The 16,855-nt window shown below is 38.0% G+C and overlaps 1 protein-coding gene across 1 annotated transcript in view; it reads right to left on the bottom strand.

Annotated features, from left to right (window-relative positions):
- The window catches only part of LOC139743108 (uncharacterized), a 77,301-nt gene that overhangs the window by 33,301 nt on the left and 27,145 nt on the right, over positions 1-16,855 (bottom strand). The window contains exon 5 of the mRNA XM_071653613.1: positions 3,137-3,231. Coding sequence (XP_071509714.1) covers positions 3,137-3,231 — 95 coding nt within the window. The remainder of the gene's footprint in view (positions 1-3,136; positions 3,232-16,855) is intronic.

Consider the following 16,855-nt stretch of genomic DNA (forward strand, 5'->3'; position numbering starts at 1 on the left):
GCATGGATGGCCAAGATGGAATTCATTTTCTTGCAATGGTTTGCTCTTGATTATGCATGGTATAATCACCTACAGTAACTGATTTCTTCTTATTTGATCACGTAACACCTACAAATAAAAATAATGAAATTTCGATATAAGGAAAGAAAATTGCCAGTCCCGAGGACTTCTTCAAAATGGCAGTCCACTGTAATGCTATTCATCAATACTCAGCTTTGAATACTCAAACATGTGTCTGACAAATAATCTGATGTAGTGTGTAAGTTCGTTTTTTCCTTTTGGGGGGACATTGCGTATCTGAGGATTGGCTATGGATGAAATGCAATGATAGAATACTAAAGATTTGGTTTTCTACTACAGTTTCATGACCTTACACTTTGTAACATGTAGGTGTGTGTGTGTGTGTGTGTGTGTGTGTGTGTGTGTGTCTAACCCTACACAGTGGCCGTGGGAAGTTTCCAAATACAATCTAAACTAACCACTGACAGACAGAAATAGAACACATCATGTTCGGCCAGTGCAGCCAACGCAAATTCACACAGCCAGCGCAGAAGTGTATCATTTTGACACTTCCTGCAGACTTGGGCATCATGGGAAGGTTGACCTTAGACACATGACAAGAGCTGTGGTAGGTCCAAGGACTCCACCCTGCTCAGAGTGTCATGGTGGATAGGAAGATCGATATCCCAGGCATACTTCAGGTTCACGGGTGATTGTCAACAAAACACCTGTTCGTGTGCTATCAATACCCAACTGCAATGTTCAAGGCATTATCCTATACAGTAAATATATGTTGTTTTTGCTACCTTTTTATTTTTAAGATTTGAAATCACACCAGTTCCTAAAATTGCACAATTTTCTTGGCACTACAAAAGTGTCATAAAAATACAAACAAAACACTACAACAAATTCAAGAACAAAAACAAAAACAAAATACCAAGAAGAAAAGATCACCTGTTGGTGCAGCTTTCATGTACCAGTACACCAATATCAATGCATACACAGGATATTGAATGACCAGGACAGGGGGTACATTATTATTATCTTTTTTATTTTTTTTTTTAAATAAAGGCTTCAACATCAAACATACAATTTACATAATTTGTATATATGCCACACATTATAATCCATGGTCTGGGTAGTGCTATGCAAGTGTATGAATTACAAAGGTGACTATCAATTTCATTAATTACCTCTCTTTAGCACAGCCAAATAGGAAGGAAAGTCAGTATAAAATATTGGCTGTATCCACTTCCCATATGTGGCATATCAATCCTAAAAGCATTCATAACGAATGTGCTGCATCATTGTATTACATTGCAGTTCTCACCATAAAAGCTTGCAAGGACGTACACTGTACATCATCAGCGAAAAATGATTGGTTCACATACATGCAGCATTTAACGAAATCCATGACAGGGCAAACTTTTCAGTCTTACTTCTGTAGCAACTGAGTACTAGTATTTGGCAAAAGTTAGATAGCCATGAAACATATGGAAAACACACAAACACACACATACAAATCCAATTCTGAACTTGGAAGAGATCCAGTACGTTAATCTATACATCAAACGCCTGTTAAACCACACAGTGGACATGGGTGACGTGGAGCCTCTGGCATAATTTTACTTTTTTTCAAATACATGTTCCTTCTGCCAGCATGTTAGGCAGCAAGTTTTGTTGTTGTTGTTGTTGTCGTTCTTTTCATTTCTTTTTCAAAGACTAAAGCAAAATATAACAATAACAGCATTAATATAAACATCTTGATTCAAAGCTGGATCAGCAGCTATTCAAGTTTATTCACTAGTCTCTCTCTCTCTCTGTCTAGATACAACAAGAAGCCTATTCATATTGCTGGTAAACACTTTTTGACAAGCTCTGTTCTAAATTCAATTATATACAGCGATAACAGGAAGCTGTTGGTAATGAACGCGAGGTGTAAACTAGCTGTTAATTGTTTTCTGGGATACAGACTGTACGGTAAATGCACACAGGAGGTCAAAAAGGGGGTCAGGTCATTGTGTTCCTATTCAAAGTAGTAACAAAATAGCCAGTAAACCTTTACTGAAGACTGTATGTTTCATGTCTTCGTGAGCAGTGAGAAAAATTGCAAACCTTGCTCACATATTACATTGCATGGATCGACGGCAGTGATGCATGACTTCATTCAAAATGGCTCTTTTTTAATCTCTTAAAATCACTACCACATTGCATTCTTTTGCCAAAAAAGGGATGAGGCCTGCATTTTGAATGGGGACATTAAAATTGGGTTCAAGTTTTTCGCATTTCATCTTCAAGATGACCTGCAGTGAACATGTTTGTATGGTATAGATATGTACAGAATACAAGAAAATGATACAGTATTACTGTAAAAGTGGATATTTTCGCGCGAGTAATTTTTCGCGCTTGGCCGGGTAAGAAGAGTTTCGCGTGTTTTTAATTCCGCGGAATCAAGACATCACGCACAGGAACATATGGCAAGCAAAAATATTCGCGTGCTTTAATTTTCGCACTAGTTTCTGGTTGCGCGAAATGCGCGAAAATTTCAACACCGCGAAAATTTCCACTTTTACAGTATTGGAGTCTTTCTGGTTAACTTGCTTGGGTGCCACAGCAAAATTCAATCCGAGGGAAAGAGCCTGATGCTCATTGCTTGTCGCTCTCAAAGAGGTCAGGTTCCACAGTTCTATAGCACTTCCTACTATATCCATACCAATGCTTTGACAGAACTTGTGCTCCTTGACATTAAACCTTTATGAGCTCAGGCACTTAATGTAGCTTTAAACTTGCCAAGCTTTTTCATCAGCATTCAGCATTCCACCAAAACTCGACCTAGTCATAGATTACTAAGCCCACATAGGTGTAGCAATGTGCCTCAGTCCAACAGGAAGTTCATGGTGAGGCAAAGGGATGAGGAGGATTAGCTAATCTCTATTCATTGACAACTGAGTATATCTGTGTCAATTGCCCCCACCCCAGCCCCATCCCCACCCCCCAAAAAAAAGTGCAGGAAAGGTTTTAAAAAATGCTTCAATGGAGCTATTGTTTGTGTGTTTGGCAGAGTCACCTGTTTGTAGTCTAAAGTGGCAATAGCTGTCTTTTAGGAGGTTGTGGAAGGGTTGAAAGTTGTTCTTACCTGCAGTGAAAGGGTGATTGAGCTGAATCCGACCTTTGTCGTTGAATTGGATACAGCTTTGAAGTCCTTCCTCAGGATCTGAGGGGTGGTCAAACCTGTGGGCATCATCAATGACAAAAGAAATTGTGAGTCATTGGAAAATTGTCAAAAGAATCATGTCTTGAGTTCTGACTAAGTATACACAATGAAATACTGTAACTGCATAACAGTATGCCCATGGTTTTCGTAGGATTATGCTTGGGAACTCATTCATAAATGTATGGCATATGAAATACTACAATAGTGAGGTTTAGATCTGCAACACAAATGCTATAAAGACAAAGTTAATCAGGCAAAAAATGGTGATCTGCACATTGTTTCCGTTGTCCTACTCAGGGGCCTGCATCATCTCAGTGTTTGCATTGCAGTTCGATCTACAGCTCGCAAATATTTCAAGTCAACAGCCAACATCAGCACACTGAAATGAAAGCACCCCAAAGCTAATACTCTTTAGACAGGTACTAAGAGCTACGATATGGGCAAATTTTGTAAAAATCTGTCTTTAAGAAATTTGTAGGTGTGTTTAGCTACGACACATGGCTGCTTATCATGTGTACACACTTCATACATGTAGTCCTATGTGGCTAAGATAGGTGTGCGAGGCAGCATATTACTCACGTAAGTGCAGTTGAAAGGGTTAGCATTTTTGCAAAGGTAAAGGGTGGTTTATAGTTATGAGCTAGATATTAGGGTAAAAGGTAAAATTTGGGTTATACAATATGTATCCATGAAGTTATTAAAACTTTATCAGTAGGACACACCCACCTGCAATAATCATGCACCTGTAGAATATCTTCAATCAAATGCATCACTGGCACATGATGTTCTTATAACATGATTTCCCCTAGCATGTTCAAAATTATAGGTATCGAGTCACATACTTGTAAACAGATATGTGGAGGTCTTCTTTGTATGGTTGTATGTGTTTGTGCGTGTGTGCATGTATGTGTTTGTTTGTTTTGGCATGAGAGAGTAATAGAGAGCATTAATTTAAAGTTAACTGCTGCTGTAACTTCAACAAGGTTGTGAGAATGTTGCAAATTATTCAGTCTTTCTCAGGGCTAGCCATTACTCAGCCGCGATCTACAAGGCCTCCCACAAACAGACAGGTGACATTACAATAGATCACATTCCAAGAATGCCACATGCTCTGTTCATTAAATTGTGCATTATATAAACTGACTGAGAATGGGTAAATACATCAAGGAAGCAATTGGGGCAGTCTGTCAATTTACCCACTCAACACATCCTGTGCATAATGGATTAGTATATCTGCATGCCTTAATCACAGATCGACTCATAAGCTCATTGCATGACACTTAATTGTTCTACAAATTCAAACAGTGGAGGAATATATAGACTCAATACAGAATATAGTACTTGCTATTAATTTATAATGATCTCCTCAGCCAAACAGGAGTGTCATGTATGAAATTAATCATGAATATGAATAATGGCATCTTACTGACAACACCAAGATAACTGAAACTCTGGCCTTTCTGTTGCTCAGTTTATAATGACTTGTGAATGATCTCCACTCTTTGGCAACTATAATGGCTCAGGCAAGTATGATTATAAAGCATACCAACTGTCATAATATCAAAATTTGACTAAAATATCACACTTATCAATCTATTTCCTTTCTACTCATCTGAATGTAAAATAGCCAACTAGACCTTTAAACGCATCTGCAGAACATTATCACTGTAGGATTGGGTGTTGCATAAATTATGTTGTCATACTGCATACACATCAGTATCAGCATACACATCACAAATGGCCATGGCACCCTTACTGAAGTACGAGGACACTGCAGCCCAGCGCCACCCATCTCTTTCTTCTCCCCTTCCCCTCCCCATGTTCCTTCCCTGAATTCCTTCTCAGAAATCGGAGATGAAATTACGCTAAGTCATGTGACAGTGCGGCATGCATTACGTTGTTGATTGGCAAGGGATTGTCTTTCGAGCGTAGCGAAGCACAATTCACAAGAAATTGTCTCATAACATTTCACTTTGCATCCGCAGATCATATGTAGCCAAGCTGGTTCGCACTTCCCCGTGAATAATATATTGGCTCAAATCCCCCTCTCCCTAATATCTCTCCCTCCCTTCCCTCCCCCCCCCCATCCCCCACCCCCACCTCAAAACATTCATGCTGCTGCAGATTCGATATTATGCTGGCGTTCAATTACATTGTACCAAGCACAGCCTGTAAACGGTTTATGGTACCATCATGGGAATACTCGCATAACAAGTTTCATTTGTAGTCATTAAGCAATGGTAGTATAAGTGCAGTCGAGGTTTTTATCTGAATGTGGTGCCGCCGAGAAATGTGCAGTAAAAATTGTACGAACTGCTTCAAAAGTGTGTATGAGCCTCTACATCACCTATCTGTAATAAAACTAGATATATCGCTACGGCTACTGATATGCCTCCGCCATAATGCATGGTTCTCCTAATAGGTCTATAGTACAATGTCTTGACAATGTGTGATGACAGTTTCACACAATTGGCAAAATATCAAAATGACAGGTTTGACACAAATGTGCTGAATGTTCACTTTCCTAGAACTAGGTTCAATTGGATGAATGATTAAAATGTCAGAGTGCAGGTATTTGGGGAACTGATGATTTTTACTTGACATTTGACCCTTTTATAAGTTTATGCATTGAGTAATTTTCAAGGTATTAAGAAAAAGTATAATTTCAGTATTAAATGCAAAAATAGCATTATCTAAACCTGGCCTTTCACCTTTGACCTCACAGTTCCAAAGAGAATCACTGTTAGGTTGAACATGCATAAATATGTAAGTTTCATGATGATACCTTGAGCTACTTTCGAGATATGGAGGAAAAAGTGCAATTTAGCACTTTCACTTGACCTTTACCTTTTGACCTTTGACCTTTTGGCAAGAAACTTCCCCAAAAATATATATTGGGTAATACATGCCATACATCAAGTTAAAGAAAAAAAAATTCAGGCATATTGCATTTTAAGGAAAGTAGTGATATTTTGAGGAGTTGATCTTGACCTTTGACCCTCTGACCTTTGACCCATGACCCCCAACTTCCCTAGATAATCACTGCCCATCGGTACAAGCATATATACTAAGTTCCATGAAGATACCTTGAACCATTTGCGAGATATGGAGAAAAACATGAAATTTCATTTTTTTTCCACAAAATAACCTGTGACCTTTGACCTTTGACCCTGTGACCCTAAAATCCACACAAAGTATTATCCCCCAAGGATATACCCTCATACCAAGTTTGATGTAAAACCACCACACGGTTCTTGAGATATCGACAAAAACAAAACGGGACGGACGGACGTACAGACGGACGTACGGACGTACGGACGTACGGACGGACGTACGGACGGACGGACGGACGGACGGACGGACGGACGGACGGACGACCCGAAAACATAATGCCTCCGGCCACTTCGTTGCGGAGGCATAATAAAAATGTGCCACAGACTATTTGTGCAAAGTGAAATAGCATTTGTAACCTGCAGGCTCTGCTACATGTATTAGAATCCATCTTTCTCAACTCCACCTGAAAACTCTGTCAAAAGCATTTGTGTCACAGTTCCATTTTCCACTCGCATTAAAGTTACCCTCATATTCTCTCCCCGCAATCATATCTATTTTTCAGATGTGCAGCAATCGAGGATTATGATAACTTTTTTGGATTAAGAGACATTTCACTTGTTGAACACCAACTGCCTCATGGGTGTGAGAGTATACAAGACCAGTCCGAGCCAGACATGAACGTGTTTGATACCCTTAGTCAATATTGACAGCTGTAATATGCTGAATGACTAATTCAGTAAATAATGATCCATTTCCTTCGTCTCCCTGTGCATGGAAAAGAGGCACGGAGCCACGACGCCGACAAGATCCTGTGTAGATATGGCAGAGCAGAAGTCTGCTGACGGCCATCTGCTCACATGCTCACGTCAAAGTCCTAGCTACCATACACTGTGTGTACATGTATGTACATGTATATACACCAGATACTCGATGTTTCGATTTTTAATGAAGTGCTTTTTTGGATTAACCATAATTCCACTACTTCATTACTCAGTCACAGCAACCAGCTTAAACCATACATATCCACAGACTCACAATCCATTTTTACATAGATTTTGTACAAAAAATAAAACAAAAAAAGAACCCCTGTGCGATTATTTGTGAACCACATTAGCAAAGCCAAAAATCCCTGCATATCTTATAGTGCCATGAAAGCCATAGATTACCAGGCGATTAAGATTATGATTCATTATCAGCTGGGCCCAAGGAAGTACAATGTCTCCTGATAGGTTTGATACAGTGCCCCTGGGACAGGGGTGTTTAAACCTGGACCCTGCCCAAATGATAGCAGAGTCCATCGGAAAGAAACTTATCTATTATGGCCAGAGTTTCTGAAGCGCACCTTCGTTGGCAGAACGGTATTGAGCAAAATGTACCTCATCATACTGTAATTTACACAGTGGTTGCATGTGGTATACAACATTGTGGATACAGAGAAAGCCATAGCGTGAGGTCATCAGATGTTCCATACTATGACGTATAAAATCCACAGCCTCATTTCTTATCTCTCTATCTATCAATCAATCTATGGCAGAGTTCCAGAAGTCATCTACTGTTGCAAAAGAAAAATACAAACACACAAACACTGCCCTCACAACAAAACAACTCAATGTGAAAGCTCTGACGATGCAACAATGACCTGATTGGACGAGAAGGCTTATCAAATCAGGTTACAATGAAAGCTGCGCTTGGATTTCCGAATCCTATCTCCCATTATGACTTCCTCTGACCCGAGCACGACGCACGAGTCACGTCATACCTAAACTCCAGGTTTGATTCTCTCGCTTCCTATCGGAGAAACTGAAATGCGTTCACACGAGTGAGGTATGTCATAAATACAAACAACAAAATGGCAAAACTTTACTTATTTTTTTGTGACAGATGTTTATATGAAGACTTCATTTATGTTTGCAGTCAAGTGTAAGGAGGAACTGCAGATACGATTATGACGTCGGCTTGTTTAATATAAGATACAGTGTATGTGCACAATATTCAAATCTGTGTTTATTTGTTGTTGTTGTTTTACTGCAAACATACAAGCTTTAAAATCTGTTTCAATCATTGCAGGCATTGACATCATTAGTCATTGTTATGTCAGGCAACCATGTAACCTATCTTGTTGCAATGAATCTTTGTAAGGTATTGTGAATGCCATGACTACAACAGGTCAGCAAACTGGTTTATGGATCTGCTTTCACCTACAATAACCATATGTTCCTGATATAGCATATATGAAAAACACTGCCATCTATGATTCACTGTTTTAAATGTTTGCAAAATTTCTTATAACTTTACTAATAAAAATGCATAAAGAAATCTCATGTTTTGCATTTGAAACATTGATACCCACATACTTTCTTCGAGTCAGTTTGGAGACAAAAACTTGCCAATTCTTATAGCCCTATTCATGCATTTATAACATATACGTCCATGGATTTTTCAATTACCCTGGACGATCTGTAATCACTAAATCAGTGCAATTTCAACAATTCCAGTGTTTCCCTTCATTCAATAAATCTTTGTGTATATTGTCAAACAATTTGTAATTCTGCACTTGTAATTCATTCATGACTATACACGGCTGTGTAAACAAGATGAATGACCCCGGAATTTGTGGTATTTGGAGACTGGTGAATAGAAGTCGTATGATATTTCAGTGAGATCAAAAGAAATAGCAAGGACAGTTTTATGGCAATACATGGATGGCATCTAGTATGTACATGTGTCATAGCTTTGGTATGCCGCTGACTTGGGTGGAATATTTTCCATGACCTTACTTTCTGCTCAGTGAACTTGAACAATTTCTAGTTCAATAAAGGGACTGATGATTCCACAAATTATTGATGACAGAACATACACACACACATGCATTAATCATAATATCATTTACATCCTGGATGAGGTTCATCTGATTGGTGATTTCATGGAAATATGTTCTTCTTTCACAATCATGTAAAATCCTTTTGTACCATAGTGCAGTACAAAATAATTTTACGTGATTGTGAAAGAGGAACATATCTCCAATATCATTTGCAGTTTTAAAGGAATAACCTTATTTCTCAAATAGATAGGATCCAGTTTGTAAACTTTCACAAAAACTCAATGTATGTTTATACAGATATGTTCAAGCATTCTGTTGAAATATTTTAAATATTTGACTATAAAGTAAACCTCATCTTGCTTACCATATCACACACAATACAGTGCACATGGATTTTATCTATTCATACAGACCAAAAATATTTTGTCACCTCTATAAATGTATGACTTGTGTAGTACATGACACAGACTTGTTAATGAACTGATACAGAGTTCATTTTGTTTAGCACCCTACAATGCATCAAAACCTTTTTGGGGGAAAATTTGGATTTTTCACTTCGTGCCTATAAATATATTCACAGCTAGTTTAGTCAACGTGTACAAGTGTGCTATATTGGAAGGGAATGCTCATCAATTTGTGTTCATGAGAGAATTTCTAATTCTAACAAACTAACTAACAAAGAGAATACTTGATACTGCAAAGCTTCCTCATTTTGATATCAATTTATTTAAGTCACTGTATAAGAATTATGTGTATCTTATAGAAAATTTATATTTAAGGTAAGCTCATATAGCAACTTTAATGGTTGATGGTATATGGTAGAACAAACTGATGATGTACAATACCAGAAACAGCTGCAAAATTATTCATGCTTTGACTGGATGGATCTTGTGTGCGACTAATTTCAGCAAAGGAGAAAACAAAAAAATTGAAACATGGTAATAAGCTCAGAAGGCCCAATGATCTATATCACAGATGTTCCATTAGGCCCTTTATTTAAAAAAAAACCACATTGATATACATGAACATACTGTATGCTAGTAAAGATATAAAAGAGGGCTCTGGTGCATTGTTTGGGGTAACTTGATTGGTTATGATGAAATGGTAGTTTAATTTTTCACTTTATATGTGCATAACACCAATGGGAAACTGTTCATCAGTTTCTAAGGGAGGGATGAAAATCAACCGCTGTTTATGAGCTGATGTGTATGGTTGAAATTGCGGCCTGCTGTTCTGAATGGTTCCATGACATTTGCTCCTGCGACAAGTGCTCCCATGAAATATCTGCATGATAAGCCAAACATAAATTCTACGCACACACATATTTCCAACCCTATTCCTAGTCCTCACATCAAACTAAACCTAACAACTTAATCACAACCCTAACCCTAACCCTAACCCTAAGTCCTTGGAGAAAATAAGACAGGAGCAATTGTCGCAGGAGGAAATGTTGTGTCACCGTCATGAATATCCATGTGTTAAGCTTGGTTTGGTAAGCCATAGTAATCCATTAGATGAAGGACAAATTCAGAAGAAACATTAATATTACATTTTGTTGTGTTGGGATCTTCACTCCATTTTGTCCTTTTGTTCTTTCATCAGATTCTCATTTATTTAATTTATTTTTTGTTCTTTCTATTATTAAAACAAAAGTCAAAATATCATTCAACCAGTAAAGACAAGAAGATACATTTGACTGCATGGCTTATTTTGAAAAGAAAACTATATGATAAGGAGCTGGAAAATGTGCACATTTGTAGTAAAAAGAGCAATTCAAAACAACTTTTAGGTGCTACAACGTAGTGCTGTATGAGATCACGCAGTGTTGCAAAAATGCCATGACATGAATTCCTGCATGCAGGCAGGACCACAATGATAAATTATCCTTCCTATCATAAAGTGACTAAACATAAATTACTAGAAAGTAGATACAGAGCTGTTATAATGATATCTCAACCCACTATGAAGTATAAAAAGAAAACATGAATTAGAATGAGATCAAGACTTTCGCCAAGCCCACCATTATAAATCATCAGTATCACTGTCCTCAATCTTTTCCCATGTAATCTATTTACTGTGAGACTGAGTTCATATTATGTATTAAAGGAGATGTATGGCTCTTGAGTGTCATAAACCAAGTATGTTTACTTTTCATTCATACAGTAAGTCCATGCAATGGTAGACATATACATTATTTTGTATCTTAATCCACGATAAACATATTGTGCTGATATCCCCCTCCCCCCCCCCCCCCAACACACAAGGGGAGGATGGAAACTCCTGTGTAAAGTCTTTATTTCATGACGTCAATAATGACAGATACAAGAAGTCCATCATATATGAAGGTATAATACCTTCCTGTCCATGTTATCCATAAAAGATATTCATCAAAATATCTAAATAAAACAGAAACATTTCCACAGAGGAAATTCCTCAGTATTACAGTTTATTCAAACCAATGTACACTAAAAATTTGCCCTGCATTGGGTTGATAGACTAACTGGCATTCACAGAAAATGGAAAATGACACATTTTCTGCCTGATTTTAGTTTGCTTTATCAAATGCTGGAATTACAACTTAAAATGGGAACATTGTGAGTAGTGTCTCCCTTTGAGTGAGCTGTTCTGCACAATGTGTCTTTTACGGTAATCAAGTACTGAATCACTCTTTTTCCCCCAGCGGCATATGCTATACTACATCAACGCAGCTTATAACTCATGGTTTTTGACATCAAGATGAGTTCATACAAATCCTAAAATAAAGCTAAATCATGACTAGTCAATGTGTTCCAAAGTGGGCTCATAAAAGGTAAAATAGAAAAAATCATAACTTTTGCAGTAACTTTCTATATGTTTTTCAGGCCTGGACATAATGCAATCTTGAACTTCTTGGAATATAAAATGTGTTGTTAATGCTATGACAGGAAAGTTCAGTGTCTGCATATCTTTTACATTAATTTATTTATTTGCTTTTTTTTGGGGGGGGGGAGGTAGAGGAGAGGCAAAAATGAGGTGATGTCTGCAGTGTGGATATTTTCTATTTTAATCAAAGCCACACTAACATTAGTAGCAAGGACAGGATGAATTCATTTTCTTTATAACCACATTAACAATAAAAACATTGAGAACTCCACTGATGCTTAAGTCTCAAAATTACAGTCACACTCTGACAAATTCATTACCTTCATTTGCAGTGCCAGATTCATTTATAATCATGTGTAAGTAAAAAAAAAAAAAAAAAAAAAAAATTGATGGTCCGTAATTCCACTTTAAAGCTGTAACCATTTCTATTTCATTTGCCAGGACAGATTACGACAGAAGAGCAACTCTATATGAGTTAGCTATTAAAATGGCGATTCAGTCGGGTTGTTATTAAGACAGACAAAACTCAATATTGGATGCCCAACAGCCAGCCTGCCTGGTGATTGAAAAGTTAATCTAATATGCATGGTCCATAGAGCATCCTTCCCGTGCATAGCCTGGGGCTAGCAAAATCAATCGTACAATCACAAAAAGTAAATATAAAAGAATTGCCTGGCGGATGTTAAAGGACAAGTATTAAGTACTTGAGGACTTCAAAACAATTTAATATGTAGAAAAGAAAAACAAATACACAATGCAATATCTAGCTTTTTTTTTCCTCTAAATGTATCCTATTTCAAATTCAAATCAAATGTTCAATTGAAGATATCCTCCTTATCAGTCATCATTAACTACTTGCAAAAATGACTAAAAACAATGTAGAAATGTTATAAATATCTCTTTCATGGACATCAGATTGATTGGTAGCATGCATATCAAGAGAATAAGACAAAATGATACTCAATATTTTTTGAAATCAATTGCTGTGTACTACACAGTACAAAGTGAAAGAATTTTTCATACATGTGTACCATTTATGAAATGTATCTGTGAACATTTTCACCATGGATCTGTAAGCTGCTATTTGGCACAACGTCAACCCTCACAAATACATTGTTTCAGGCAACAAACTTTACGATCACTTTTTTCCCCTTTATAATAGCACTTGATACTGTGCCAGAATGTGTGGGTCAATGAATGAGTTCGGGAAAAACTTCAACAAAGTCAAGTTGTCTCTTCAACAAGTCAAAAAAAAAAAAAAAAATGACTGGAGATTTTCCAGAGAGATATGGCTTACCACAAGAATATGACTAATATCAGGTATATAGGCAAACAATCACCCGAGTCTCAGTTTACCCAGATATCCTCTCTCCACACATGCAAAGCGTATACATATCAGTTACACCAGGCTTAGCCAATCTGAGCCAGTGCTGGGACAAGATTCTCAACATTTGCCAAAGCCACTGCCGGATTTTGCAACAAACAGTACTGAATCACATTAAAGTGACCATGACAGCGCAGCTTTTAATGTTGATGCTGTTCCATGCAAACATGGCTGTGGCACGTAATCCGCATGATGGCGGAAATCCGATGTGGCATTTATGTGACAGCTTCATGACGTTGGATTCTGAGTAATTTGATATCAACATGAAATGAGAAAATAAGATTTTCTCAGAAAAAATGTCCATGTGCTACACTTGTATGACAATGCATTGGATTCTCTGTAATGATGAAATCATGAATAATCATAGAGTTACTACTGATTTTTTTTTTTTTTTACAATGAATTTAAGTATCACTTTAATATGGGACTAGACACTGACAGATGTACATGGCAACCACCAGCCCTGCCATACAATTGTGCATGTGCTTGTACAGTGCTATCTCTGCAAATAATCACATATGAATTGTATGGAGTACTAATCACATCTAGATTAAATGTCACTAGGCTCAAATTTATGATTATCATCAGAATTGGCAGCTCACATGATTACAGAGCTAAAGACGGAATGGTAAAATTTCTTCTTGCAGAGAATTTTTACTCTTCATATCCATTGGCATTGTATGGGATTATATCTAAAGGTACATATCATGTTCTGCTATAGACTGGAGCTGTTGCATGGATAATGCAAGACACATGCCTAGAGATATATTCCCAGCACTGTTTAATGCCCATCATCTCTGAGGACAATAATAGTAATGCACAGCTGTTGAGGCATGCAACCAAGACATAGCCACAAATATCTTTGCTCGCTCATTTTTGCGCTCGCAAATTACACATTATACATAATTCACCATTTGCTAAAATGCATACTAAATAACAAACTGCACATCAACATTTATTTTCTGTGCCAAGGTTAATTACTCAGCACAATCCAAATCCTCTGTAAATATAACATACTGAAATCAGAGCCAATATTGAGAAAACTTTACCTCCCAACTTGTGAGGTACTTTTTACTGGTTTAAGGAGCCTTCTACTTTCACTTTCCCTTTTAATAGCATAATATATGCCTACACCACTGTAGATACTGTACAACTGACAGATAAATGTAAAGGGTGGCATAGTTTCTACAGTCATTTTCTTTTTCCATATATTCTAGACAATAAACAATCACAGAATTTGCAGACTTGCGTACTTCACCACCCCTATATTGTGTTGATTGAGAATCTTACCACTTTCATCTTTGTCCTCAATGAGCACATCCATTCTGTCGAAATGCTGCCTGCCAGCCCCAAAATCTTTGAGCACTATTAAACCACTGTTCTAGACACAGCAGCCAGGAACTTCTTGCACGGTTGAGTCGCTTGAATAATATTCCAGAATAGAAATCTACACACTCTCTCGGGAGTGAGCTATGTCCTCGTACAGAACATTTTCCAAATGAATCTAAATGAAGCCATTCTCGTCAAGAGAAAGAGTACCACGGTCTACGATATATGTCCGTACAGCTCGGCACACTGAGTCAGGAATGAGAGATGGTCTCGGCGCAGAAGAATTGTAAACCGCACCGCAGTTTCTGCGGCAAACTTCCTGCACACAACCTCAACTGCCGCCGGCCACTGCTCTCCGCATATGGGGGGGGGGAGGGGTGGTGGAGACAAAATAAGGCTCTATCCTGTTCACTCCCACCTGAAAAGAGGGGGAACTTTGATCTGCATGGGCAAACTCTAAAAGTGTCCGTCAGCTCGCCCTGCTTTCCGACTGTGATTTAAAACAAACTCAGCGCCGGACGGCCCCCATGTACAAATGCAGCGGCATACTGATGCATTGTTATTGTTTACTGGGCTGTGAGTCATATATATGGAGAGAGGGAGAGCGAGAGAAAGGGAAAAGGAAAGACATCATGTGAAAGAGAGAGCGAGAAAGTGGGAGGGAGAGAGGCACAGAGGGGTCAATTGATCTATATGAACCGCCCACTCTGATCCAGATTACATGTCATGGACACAGTAAGTTTATTCTGGTCTTATTGTGTCGAACAGTCTACATGCAACACCTCTCATCTTACACAATCCCTGCACATCAATGTTTTCCCTCTTATCTCTGCATTATCATCCCCAACACATTATCAAAAAGCTCTGATCAACGATCATTCTCTTCGAAGGACACAATTTAGGGATTTGCTTCTCCTCGACACCAACAAAAGGCACACGACTGACAAAAAAAGCTGGGTAAATTCCAATCACTCAATGTAAATGTTGAATGAGTAGTCATCACTGGGCAAACATAACTCCTCTGCAGCAGCATTTTAGTTGCTACTATGTGTACATAAATGCATTTTATTGCATATTTCTGCATTCATTTTGACTGTGTATCACATACCCAGTACACACGACAGTATGGTACCATATTGGGCTACCCCACAGTTAACAGGTGCAAAGGGTGTGGCCATTGGTGCCCTGTAATCTAGGGAGGTGTGACAACATTGAGCGAGGTTTGGGCATGACATCACAATGCCACTTGTGAAGAGATTCTCAAAATTCCCACACATCATGCACACAGTCATAAAAAAAATGACATATCTGGGGCATTCACAGATATGTGTTCACGATGACCGCATGCTAGAAAATTGTGCGGGTGGGTGGTGTTTCATGCCTTTGTTTAGAGTGACTGCCACTCCCCCCTGCATCAGCTATGCGCTGCTTGCATATATGTGTCGCTTACCTGGTAAAAGGCAATGTTCACTGCTTATCAGTAGCCGAGAATAATCAATGAAGGACGCATATAATACACTCATTCAATGTTTGTATGAGTAATCACTTGATAACATGATACCAAATTGCTTGTTTGGGTGAACACAGTGGAACACAAAATATGAGTTTTGTAATTGTTGCTGTTTTTATTTTTAGCTTGCTTGCAACCTTTGTTTTCAAAACCATATCATAGAAACTGATTATCTTCTCTCACAAGTGTACATCCCAATGAGACACATTGTCATGGTTTTACCATGTACACAATTGTTGTGAGAAGGAAAAGCTGGATAGTATGAATACACTGTTGTATTCATAGGATACACAGTACCTGCATGAGTTTTGGTTCTTTATAAATGCTACTTCAACTTCAAGCAATAATTGCATAATAAGCTGGAGTTATGATATTGCAAGGTCTGAAAGCTATGATTGAGTCTCTTTCTAGGTAAGCAAGACATCCCCTTGCACACAAATGCACACACAAACACACAAATGCACACATACACATAAATGCATACACATTGTAGTTGTTGAATACAGGGGCACAAATTACTACAAGGTTTTATGTACATACTGAATACTAACTGTTCATTTATAGGTATTTTGATAATGCATGGACTGGGGTATTAAAACAGGAGTACCATGGTGAACGGATTCCATGATTTCCTTTTTCTTTTCATCAAAATCCTATTAAAGATTGTAAATCAAAATGGCTA

This window comes from Diadema antillarum, unplaced genomic scaffold, assembly GCF_040938485.1.
Source record: "Diadema antillarum isolate AM-2024a unplaced genomic scaffold, OU_Dant_1.0 seq00001050_RagTag, whole genome shotgun sequence".
NCBI classification, from domain to species: Eukaryota; Metazoa; Echinodermata; class Echinoidea; order Diadematoida; family Diadematidae; genus Diadema; species Diadema antillarum.